Source organism: Pygocentrus nattereri, chromosome 24, assembly GCF_015220715.1.
Source record: "Pygocentrus nattereri isolate fPygNat1 chromosome 24, fPygNat1.pri, whole genome shotgun sequence".
In the NCBI taxonomy this organism is placed as follows: Eukaryota; Metazoa; Chordata; class Actinopteri; order Characiformes; family Serrasalmidae; genus Pygocentrus; species Pygocentrus nattereri.
The window spans coordinates 33,959,981-33,972,480 of record NC_051234.1 but is presented as its reverse complement, the minus strand read 5'-3'; the positions used below and the strand labels follow the sequence as shown (position 1 = coordinate 33,972,480).

Here is a 12,500-nt window from a genome sequence, read left to right as displayed (position 1 = left end):
ATAGGTCACCTGGTGATACCATCATCTGGCCACATCTGTATGTCCAACTGTGTTAAACCTTTCAAAGGGTGTCCTTACATGACTGTATTTCTCACTGAAGCAGGAATATAATGGAAAACAGTCACTAGGTTGACTGAATACAGTGGCCACAGGCCACATGCAGCAGGAGGGTTCATCCCAGCTCAGCTCAGAGTTCTAGAAGCACCCGGGGGCCAGAACAGTATCATCTCCTTAACTGCGTTAGCCAGACAAATTCGGTTTGCAGAGACATGGTAAATCCACATAACTTGGCAGACGACGTCACGGCTTATGACTCTGGCATTTATCTGGGCCAGATGGCACGTCTTCCTCTCGTCTTTTCTGCTATGGCGGCAGATCCTAAATGCTCTGCTGGCGTTGAGAAGGGCAGTCCCCCTGGAAGGCCAGCAGGAGCCATGGCATTCAGAAAGTACAGAACAAGCCTCAAAACTCGTAAAGTGTTCATACCTTCCCCAGGGAGCTGCACCAATCACAGGCTAATTGAAGGAATATTGCACAGCGTTCCATCTTGGACAGTTATGATTGTCTGCAACTTTAATCTGAAATCAAATTAGATGGCCTTTGTGGTTGTAAATTGCCTTTTTTTGCCTCTACAGTTTCTCATTTGCACAGAATAGAATTTAGCACATTGAGCAGAAAGACTTCAACCCCCGAGGGGCAGAGTGCATCAGCAGATGTCGTGTGTGCAGAACTTGAGTGAACCTCAAGGCTCTTCATACCACGTACAGGAGAGTAAATGAGGCTACGATTACTGACGAAAGCCAAGCATTGTCGTATAGAAAGGGACAGGTGGCAAAATATCCGATAATGACTCATAATTAGTAAAGAAACAACTTGTTGATTGCGGTTTTTTGGGCTTTGAATTGCGGGAGACGTTAGAGTCAGACTTGCTAATCAGGTGGATCATCTTAATGACTGCAGCATCTGCTGATGGATAAGGAGTGAATGAGAGGCTAGACATCAGCTCAGCACTGAATGGGTTTTTTAATGAGGAGCAAAACCTCCAGAGTGAGACGTCCTCATTACCGTATGAACGTAAGCGTGCAGCCACACACGCCTTCCTTCAATTAGCGCACAAGAATTAACAAAAATATATCAGTGCGTTTCTGTGGGGGAAATCGACTTCATACAGAAGATTACAGAGAAGAAACTGCTGACAACATTTCAACGCATGTAACCCCCCTGGTGTCCGGGGGTCCCGTGTTGCTATCTCTCTCTCTCCATACCGGCGCTGATACCTCAGTATCAGTAAATGTTTATCAGCTGTTCTTCTGTAGAGTCTCTGTTCTAGTGCGGTTCTGCGCTCTTCCTCACAGTAACTGAGATCTTCCTCGTCTCCTCTTCTGTAGAGTCTCTGTTCTAGTGCGGTTCTGCGCTCTTCCTCACAGTAACTGAGATCTTCCTCATCTCCTCTTCTGTAGAGTCTCTGTTCTAGTGCGGTTCTGCACTCTTCCTCACAGTAACTGAGATCTTCCTCGTCTCCTCTTCTGTAGAGTCTCTGTTCTAGTGCGGTTCTGCGCTCTTCCTCACAGTAACTGAGATCTTCCTCGTCTCCTCTTCTGTAGAGTCTCTGTTCTAGTGCGGTTCTGCGCTCTTCCTCACAGTAACTGAGATCTTCCTCATCTCCTCTTCTGTAGAGTCTCTGTTCTAGTGCGGTTCTGCACTCTTCCTCACAGTAACTGAGATCTTCCTCGTCTCCTCTTCTGTAGAGTCTCTGTTCTAGTGCGGTTCTGCGCTCTTCCTCACAGTAACTGAGATCTTCCTCGTCTCCTCTTCTGTAGAGTCTCTGTTCTAGTGCGGTTCTGCACTCTTCCTCACGGTAACTGAGATCTTCCTCGTCTCCTCTTCTGTAGAATCTCTGTTCTAGTGCGGTTCTGCGCTCTTCCTCACAGTAACTGAGATCTTCCTCGTCTCCTCTTCTGTAGAGTCTCTGTTCTAGTGCGGTTCTGTGCTCTTCCTCACAGTAACTGAGATCTTCCTCGTCTCCTCTTCTGTAGAGTCTCTGTTCTAGTGCGGTTCTGTGCTCTTCCTCACAGTAACTGAGATCTTCCTCGTCTCCTCTTCTGTAGAGTCTCTGTTCTAGTGCGGTTCTGTGCTCTTCCTCACAGTAACTGAGATCTTCCTCGTCTCCTCTTCTGTAGAGTCTCTGTTCTAGTGCGGTTCTGCGCTCTTCCTCACGGTAACTGAGATCTTCTTCGTCTCCTCTTCTGTAGAGTCTCTGTTCTAGTGCGGTTCTGTGCTCTTCCTCATGGTAACTGAGATCTTCCTCGTATCCTCTTCTGTAGAGTCTCTGTTCTAGTGCGGTTCTGCGCTCTTCCTCACAGTAACTGAGATCTTCCTCGTCTCCTCTTCTGTAGAGTCTCTGTTCTAGTGCGGTTCTGCGCTCTTCCTCACGGTAACTGAGATCTTCTTCGTCTCCTCTTCTGTAGAGTCTCTGTTCTAGTGCGGTTCTGCGCTCTTCCTCACGGTAACTGAGATCTTCCTCGTATCCTCTTCTGTAGAGTCTCTGTTCTAGTGCGGTTCTGCGCTCTTCCTCACAGTAACTGAGATCTTCCTTGTCTCCTCTTCTGTAGAGTCTCTGTTCTAGTGCGGTTCTGCGCTCTTCCTCACAGTAACTGAGATCTTCCTCGTCTCCTCTTCTGTAGAGTCTCTGTTCTAGTGCGATTCTGCGCTCTTCCTCACAGTAACTGAGGTCTTCTTCGTCTCCTCTTCTGTAGAGTCTCTGTTCTAGTGCGGTTCTGCACTCTTCCTCACAGTAACTGAGATCTTCACTCGTATCCTCTTCTGTAGAGTCTCTGTTCTAGTGCGGTTCTGCGCTCTTCCTCACAGTAACTGAGATCTTCCTCGTCTCCTCTTCTGTAGAGTCTCTGTTCTAGTGCTGGGCGAGTTTTCTGGTTTTCAGATCTGCTGCAGCTCATTGGAAAGTGTTTCAGAGGAATCCGGCAGAGTTACTAGGCTATGAAGGACCAACTGGGTGAACCAGTCTGCTACAGCGCCACCCTGAGGTAGAGCAGAGCTGCAGCTCTAGTTAGTTAAGACCACCAGAGACAGAAGCTGATTGTGGGGGAAGCAGATAAACAATCAGCTTCACTGAGTCTGGATTACAGTGTCTGTTTTCCCCCAAACAGACAGCATAACATCAGAAGTTCAGGGACCCCCAGAATTTTGATTGAGACATTCAAGGGTATCCAAGAGGATCTCAGACCCCCAGCACCCTCTGTATGTTGTACCTTGGGTATGTATATTGTTCTGTAAGCAGAATAATTGTGCAGAAATTTATCTGCACAAATTCCCCTTAATTTACTTTAAATGAATATAATCTTTAAAAAAATGCTGACATGCTTTGGATCATCAGCCTCGAAGTGACACTGCAATGACTAGAAGTAGAGCAGCTAACTCTAACCTGGAGAGAAAGTTCCTCTGATCCTCGTCTGCGGCTGGTGTGCAGTTTTCTGTACAGATAAAGTGCTGAATTGTGGAAATGCTACCATATTGATGGAAACTACCTTGTTATTAATGTGGAAAGTGCACAGACATAGCTTTGGAAATCAGTTATAGTCTGAAGTTTCTCCAGCAGTGAGCGATATTAGCAAGCACCCCTGGTTTATTATAACATCAGGTAAACTAGTTCTTAAAAGATGTTCGGCTACTCAGTATCATATATGTGAAGTTTACTATAGATCATCATTAAAACAACATATAGACTAAGACAGAATAGAAAGAAGGTCAGAGCTGCTTTTCTTGTTTGAATCAAACTCAACTAGAAAATACTTTGCTTATTATTTTTATTTGTCGTCCAGGCCTGTTGAGCCTTCGAGGAGCAGAACTGAGCTCTGCTGCTACAGACGTTCTCTGCTCTGTCTCTGCAGGTACTCCATAGACCGGAACACAGATCTGGAGCGCTACTTTAATGTGGATGCTATGTCTGGGGTCATCAGCACAGCCAAGCCACTGGACAGAGAGGTCAACTCGGTCCATAACATCACCATCTTTGCCATGGAGAGCCGTGAGTAGAGAGTCTTTTGGTTTGAACGTGATTTCTCAGTGCTGCTGTGCCATTTATTTATCAAGTCTAAATATCCTGGTGAAAGTCATGTTGATTTTCTTATCCTCTACAAAGACGCACTACTGCACACTTCAATACACAATTACTGTTTATTTACTCAATTTAACGTCTTGGAAACTGAATGAAAATATAAATATTTTAAAATGGACTGTGAAAATGTTATGGCACAATTTATTTTATTTTCATTAAATTATTTTAATTAAATAAACAGAAACTGTGCTAACTTATCCTTACTTAGAACGATCAACAAAACATTGAATATGGGTGTTCACACTTTTAATAATAACCTCTTAATGATCAAACTGAGTGAACCCAAGCTGATGCACTGGAGCACTCGCGCACTGGAGCACTCGCGCACTGGAGCACTCGCGCACTGGAGCACTCGCGCACTGGAGCACTCACACAACCTACAGCACTAACATGCTACCGCACACACTAAAGGAAGATCTTTTATACAGTGATAGAAAACAGACTGACAGCTCTGATTCTGCAGGCTGACACGTTTCACTCAGGCTGATGTGAATCCAGCAGCAGTTTTAACCCTATGGGGTCCACAAACCCACCCACACACCAAATTCTCTCTCTATATATATATCTGGTTCTGTATCTTTGTGATGATCCAGCTAAGAAATCCAGTTCAAACCCTTCCTGAATCCATAGAGCTGCCCTTTCCATCCCATCTCATCACAAGATCCTACAACACTCACATCCGGAGTTATGAGCCTATTAAGAGGGGCTGAGATACACGTCATCTGCCTCTCACCGTGTGGAGCTGCTGGATTCGTGTGTCCATCTACATTCTGAGTGAAACTGACCGACGGACACTCAGTAGATCACAACCCTTCATTCTTCATTCAGTCCACATCGGAGACTCGTGTGAAACGGCGTCAGACAGTTTCCAGCTGCTGAAGCTGCTGCAGCTGGTTTGGAAAGTAGTGTTGAGGAGAACTTTTATCTGCTATTTAAAAAATGTAAAAAAAAAAGCTCAAAAGGCCAATTTTTTTAGAAGGGATCACTCGAGTCCACAGGGTTAACAAGGTTTTTGACAAAAGCAGGCTTGGGCAGGGGTAGGGCTAAAACAAGGCTCCGCCTACACACTGAAACTCAGTACTGACGAACATTTTTTTTCCAACTTATGATAAATCTTAGTCTTTCAAATTTAAATGAAATGAAAATGTTTCAAAGCATTTAAAATACTAAAAGGGTCAATTTGACAAGTTTGAGTTAATTATGTTCAAACTTCTTATATACAACATACTATATTAAATATACTAATACACTATCATATGGGGACATAAAATATGAAATATGTCACACAGTCAGTCGTGGGCTGGAGGACAGGGAACCAGCCCTGTGACCAGAAGGTTGCCGGTTCGATCCCTAGCGCTGACCGTCCAACCCCCAATTGCTCCCCGGGTGCTGTGGATAGGGCTGCCCACCACTCTGGGCAAGTGTGCTCACTGCCCCCTAGTGTGTGTGTATTCATCAGTGTGTGTGGTGTTTCACTTCATGGATGAGTTAAATGCGGAGGTGGAATTTCCCCGTTTGTGGGATTAAAAAAGTATCATTTAACTTAACGCCAACAAGGCCCAGTGCAATTTCTACACGCCTTTAGTCTTTAGCGTAGTGGGAAATCAGTAGAAAAACTGTTAATGCAAAAACAAACTGCTAACAGAACTAAGAGCCTGTCCAAGTGACGAAGCAGCTCATGAATGCTTCTCTTTACCAGTGAATAGTGGCTGAAGGTGTGATGTATGCAGTCCAGTCAAGCTGAATCTCTGCTGAGTGTTTGAATTTCTCTACAAAGACTTTTTATCCGTCTTCCTCTGCGTCTGTTATCAAGAACACAGTCAGGGTCAAAAAGCACACGGCCCGCAGAATGCTCCATCGCCAGCCCTGTCGCATCAGCTTCGGGCTCTTCTCACGGACACATTTCAGTTTCCTACAGATCTTATTTTCATTCCGTTTCACTCAAACCAAGAGTTCCTCCGGTTCACAGACCGCCCTGAGGACACTGCACATCAGTCTGAGCACATTTACTGTAGAAGTCTGCACAAAATAAAACTCAAAATATTTCAAAATGCATCTTCATTCTGGGCTTTTAGGTTAATTATCTTTATCATATCAAGTTCATCATGTATATATGACATACAGTATGTGATATCATGCTATGAATGGGGAGGTTTCCATGCCTGTAAAGTTAGAGACCCCCTTTCATTGGGGTGGCTTGGTACCACTTTTTCATGTGTAATACCACAACCTTAAATATCTGCTGATACCAATAATACAATGCAGCCTTCAGTATCTGATGATGCAGATAACGTAACTTTCAGTATCTGCCAATACTGATACCGATAAGGTTAACTGCGGTATCTGCTGATACGATACGGTCAAATGCTGATGCCTATGCGGTCACCTTATGGCCAGCTTAAGTCTTTTTCCTTTTACATAAACAACAATGCTGTTAATAATACATTAATCTGGAAGTCTTTAGTTTCACCAAGCCATCTAAATAACATCATGCTCAAACTGAAAAACCTCCAGCCTCTGGCACTGCTATCTGATCCACTCAGGCCAGCACAACACACAGAAACACACCACCACCATGTCAGTATCACTGCAGTGCTGAGAATGACCCACCACCCAAATAGTACCTGCTCTGTGGGGGTCCATGGGGGTCCTGACCACTGAAGAACAGGGTAACAGAGTATCAGAGAAACAGATGGACTACAGTCTGTAACTGTAGAACTACAGAGTGCAGCTATACGGTCAGTGGAGCTGATAGAGTGGACAGTGAGCGTAGAAACGAGGAGATGGTCAGAATGTTCTACCTGACCGGTGTGTATGATTACATTGTCATTTGCTACATTGCTACCCTGTGATGTGAAGGTTTTACCTGCTAATTGGTTATTTACTTGTGTGAAGCGCTGCTATTTTAAACGCCCATGAGGAGGATCTAAAATACAGGTGTGAATTCTGTGGCTGATGCCCGATTAAACACCCCTTTCATGGTACAGAAGTCGTGAGGCAAGTGCGGATGGGATAATACCCAGGCTGTCATGGACCGTTATGCTAATATAGTCTCTCGGGATTGGCTGTGACCCATTGGCAGTAGTAAATGAGAGCCAGGCTGCTGACGAAGGCAGGGGGGTGGGTGCGTTCGCTGTCCGAATATGCAAATGTGATCTCCCTCGACAGCCGACAGGTGCAGACCATATAGAGCACCGTGCAGACAGTACAGCGGATTCAAGGACAGGAGTGGCATCCACTCTGAGCTTCAGTGCTCAGTGTAAAGCATGTGTTCAATGTGTTCTAGTGAGACTCAAACTGACCTTCGGTTGAAACAAACTCACTTTATTATTGCTTTTACTTTATCAGTTGCAGAACATTTGTGGAGATTTAACTTTCTAAACCGCAGACTTTCTGATGGTTTACAGGGATTAATGCAGTATTTAAAACATTCAAATGTTCTTGTTTCTACACTCACTGTCCACTTTATCAGCTCCACTGACCGTATAGCTGCACTCTGTAGTTCTACAGTTACAGACTGTAGTCCATCTGTTTCTCTGATACTCTGTTACCCTGTTCTTCAGTGGTCAGGACCCCCATGGACCCTCACAGAGCAGGTACTGTTTGGGTGGTGGGTCATTCTCAGCACTGCAGTAACACTGACGTGGTGGTGGTGCGTTAGTGTGTGTTGTGCTGGTCTGAGTGGATCAGACACAGCAGTACCAGAGGCCAAATCATATATCAAAATAGGCCTTAAATATTACTCATAAATGATTAAAAATATGAAGTTTTCAAAACATCAGCACACTGAGTCTGAGCTTTCTGTGAGCTGCTGTTTCCTGTCACTGTGTAAAAGATGCACGGGGCTTCTGTTATTGTTGGATTGATCAGGTCAGTTTGGATCAGCACTTAAATTATGAAATTCAAAGTAAAACGTGTCTAATGTGTAAATTGTTCAAGTGCTTACCTGTTCAGAAATTTCATTTGTGAGATTTTTAAAACATATTCAGATGTTATTGTTCCTCCGTAAAGGGTTAATATGTACTGAATCTGCTCTGATGAGCCGTCAGTGCTGTGAGGCACTGCTTTAGTTTCTCTCCTGAATGTTTACTGTGATCTTCAGTCCGTCTCATGTTTGTTGGTGTTAAATTCATTAGTCTTTTGAAATATGAGGCTCGTTTTCTGTGAATCTCAATGCAAAAAGTTCAAATTTCCATCTAAAGCTGCGGCTCTCAGTTAGTCTGAGCTTTATGGCTCAGTCTGGACTAAATGTGGTCAGTAGATGAAGCTGCAGGTCAGTCAGAGAAGAAAGGCCAGGCCGGTTAGCTCAGTTGGCAGTTGGCTGGTGCGATCCCCGTACAGGTCACTGAGTTGTTGAGGGGCAGTCGTGGGCTGGAGGTCAGGGAACCATCTCTGTGACCAGAAGGTTGCCGGTTCGATCCCCTTGGCTGACAGTCCATGACTGAAGGGCCCTTGAGCAAAGCACTTAATCCCCAATTGCTCCCTGGGTGCCGTGGATAGGGCTGCCCACCAGGCAAGTGTGCTCACTGCCCCCTAGTGTGTATGTGGTGTTTCACTGCGTGGATGGGTTACATGTGGAGGTGAAATTTCCCCGTTGTGGGACTAATAAGGGTCTATTAATGTTAATAGTTCATTGAAACAGTGCTGGAAATATACCGATGTTTAAACTACTAGTGTTTATGTTTTATTGTAATGTTAAAAAAATTAATACTTCAGTTTATTGAAAAGTTTTTTTTTAAAACATTTACTTTTTTGCCACGTTTTTAAATTAAATCTTACTCATCTGCCAATCTGCCCATGTGAATGTAGTTTGTTAGGGTTAGGGCTAACCCTAACCCTAACACTCTAAACTATTAGATTTCAGCAGAATGAATCGTATGCAGAGTGATTTAAGCGCCGTGTCGTCACTGAGAGAGTAAACACTAGTGAGTCCAGACTGGCCTTCAGCTCAGACACGGCAGGAACAGAGGCCAGTGCTGATAACTAGAAAGAAGAAAGTGCAACGCATTTAAATTACTGCTTGTATGAGGAACCAGTTTCCACTTGCTTTTTCTTGTTTGCTCAACTTCTGTAAATTACTCCTCCGACTGACGTTCTGCATAATTCCAACTGAATACCACTAAAACGGCAGGGGTAGCACTTCAGGGTTAAACACACTCGTTTCAGTCTCTCCAAGCTAAACTCTCTCAGCTCTAAACTTCTGATCTAATTTATGTTAATAGTTTGGTTCACTAATAGCTCTCCTCCTTTCTGTGTGTCAGAAGCAGTTAGTTACTGTGAAGAATTTCCAGTTGTGCGCTGTCACGTGGTTAGAGCTGACGAATACGGTCCTCGGTTGTTACTAAGCAACCGTTTCATAACTAACATTGTCACTTTTTTACATACGTGTAAAAAATAAACATCACAGTAAATGAATGTTATCGCAGTCCAGTAGTGAGTGTGAGATTAATCAGGTTTACCCTTTAGCACCTCTGCACACATGACGCTGCTGGACTGGCTTTGATTTGTTAAACTAACTGAGCAGAGTCCAGCTTTGCTGAGCAGTGTCCAGCTTTGCTGAGCAGAGTCCAGCTTTGCTGAGCAGTGTCCGGCTTTGCTGAGCAGTGTCCAGCTTTGCTGAGCAGTGTCCAGCTTTGCTGAGCAGAGTCCAGCTTTGCTGAGCAGTGTCCAGCTTTGCTGAGCAGTGTCCAGCTTTATATTCACTCTGACCAATTAAAACATGCAGTTTATATTATATACACACAGGGTAGCTGGGGTGCTGGAGCCTATCTCAGCGGCCGCTGGGTGGAAGGCTATATTATATACACTGCCAGTCAAAAGTATGAGAGCATTTTTGAAGTAATTATTGAGGCTCACTCTTTCAATTAAATTAAATAAAAATACAAGCTTACATGCTATTTGCTAATGTTTGGAATATTTTGCAACACTTTGACTTTTATATTCATCAAAAGTCTTCATGGGGTGGGTAGTCACAGGTGGGCATGAGTGTACCCAATCAAATGAACAAAGAATAGTTAATGTTGTTTTTTAATTTATTATTATTATTATTATTATTATTATTAATATCATTATTATGCCCTGTGACGGACTGGCAACTTGTCCAGGGTGTGTCCTGCCTTCCGTCCAATGACTGCTAGGATAGGCTCCAGCACCCCCCCCCCCCCCCCCCCCTATAACCCAGAAGGATAAGTGAATTCAGAAAATGTATTATTATTATTATTATTATTATTATTATTATTATTATTATTATTATTATTAAGGATGTTTTAATTAATGTCGTATCCGCCATTGCCTCAGGCCTTCGGTTTATCTCTGTGCCAGTGTATGAACACGAAGGTCCAGCTGTGGTTAAAAAAAGGAACTAGGGATGTTTAAAAGTGTAACTCCATTCTTTTTGTGCCAGTTTGATGCCCCTTAGAATGCGTGTTTACTACAAAAGCTGGCATGGGCTTTGTGAAAATGTCAAAGTGATCATGTCACCATACTTCAAATTTACTGCACAAAGAATTCTTCTCATCTATTGTTAACTTAATATTACAGAATATGTTTCGCTTCTTCATATCGTCTCCTTTTTTCCATAATTCTCATAACCATTTAAGTGATATTTTTTTAAATCCCACAAACGGGGAAATTCCACCTCCTCATTTAACCCATCCATGAAGTGAAACACCACATACACACTAGTGAACACACACACTAGGGGGCAGTGAGCACACTTGCCCGGAGCGGTGGGCAGCTCATCAACATTGTCTGACAGACAAGCCTGCTGTTAGCACCATGACTGTAATGTAGGTCATCACTGAAACATGGCCAAAACCCTTCGGTTCATCCTGTGGAGGGGAGTTGTGTGTAAAGCGAATCGTGACAGCTTACAGCTAAAAACGCTGTTCAGCTAGATCAACCATTAACTTCAGAAGGTCTCTGAGCAAGAAATGAAAGTTGAGGGGTCACCAGCAGCTGTTTGTGGACGAGTAATCGACAGCCGTGTTCCAGAAAAGACGAGCTCTCAGATTTGTATTCAAGCTGATCGATATACTGTCCTGTGTGTCATGTAAGCGCGTAAGGGTCACCCGTTATCCATAGCAAACGACGGGACCATTAAAAATACATAAGTACATGTTCTCACCACTGAGGAACAGCATGAACTCCACCCACAGCTGTTCCAACTGACCAGGGACAGAATCCGTGTTTCTGAAAATATCTGCAGCTTCATTCTCATCTATTTCTGTGACCTGCACATGCAGCTGGATCATCTTTGCGTTCTAAAAAACGACCTTTGTAGTCCTGGATTATGGGCAGTGATGGACAGATTACAAACGGCACCAGTTTTTGGATTAGTTTCAAATGAAGTTGTAACACCTGGCCAGGTGTTGGGGGGGGGGGGGGGGGGGGTCTGGTTCCATTGACTTACAGTAGAGTATGTTTTTACCTTCTCCTGTAAAATTCCCATTTTGGAGGTTCTGATCCGACAGCTGTGAACTGAAGAGCTTTCATTGAATAGACAAAACTAAATTGACAATCCATAAACACTTATTTTGAAGAACGGAGATGAGCCAAGGGCAGCACTTTGCTTCCCAATTAGTTTTGCTTGTGTTATTGATTGTATAAGGAGCACAGACCAAAGGTTTTGGGGGCGGGGTTTAGATGGACATGCCCATTCACAGCAGATGTTGCACAAAAAGTTTAACAGCTTGACCCCAGATGTGTTTTCGTTATGAAATTATGGCTGCCCGTGTGAAAATACTGGTGCCATTCACTGCAAAAACTGGCATCTTAAGAGAAATGATCTAAACTCTAGTCTGTATATTTAATATTCCTCATTTTGTTTTTTCTTTTATTCTAGACATTTTTTACTTATTTTAAGTAATTAAGTTAAGTAAAATGATGCTTCATTAAACAAGCAAAATTATCTGGCAACATACTGATAGTCATTTTACTAGATAAAGTTACTTACATAAGTCAAGTGAGTCTTATCCTAATCCTTCCCAACAGGGAAATTTCACCTCCTCGTTTAACCCATCAGTGCAATGAAACACCACACACACACTACTGAGCACACACACTAGGGGCAGTGAGCAACTTGCCCAGAGCAGTGGGCAGCCCTTTCCACAGCACCCAGGGAGCAGTTGGGGGTCAGGTGTCTTGATCAAGGGCACCTCAGTCACGGAGTGTCGGCTCTGGTGATCCAACCGGCGAACTTCCGGTCACAGGGCCGGTTGGGCATTCCAGAAATTCGAGATGTTAGGAACAGTGAAAAGAGTACTGCACAACCTTACCTCTCTCTCTCTCTCTCTCTCTCTCTCTCTGTCTATCTGTCTCTCTCTCTCTCACCCTCTTTCTGTCTATCTGTCTGTCTCTCTCTCCC

At 43.8% G+C, this 12,500-nt stretch overlaps 1 protein-coding gene across 1 annotated transcript in view; it reads left to right on the top strand.

The window, feature by feature from the left end:
* LOC108412282 (cadherin-7-like) overlaps positions 1-12,500 on the top strand; it is a 264,252-nt gene that overhangs the window by 198,979 nt on the left and 52,773 nt on the right. The window contains exon 8 of the mRNA XM_037533777.1: positions 3,909-4,045. Coding sequence (XP_037389674.1) covers positions 3,909-4,045 — 137 coding nt within the window. The remainder of the gene's footprint in view (positions 1-3,908; positions 4,046-12,500) is intronic.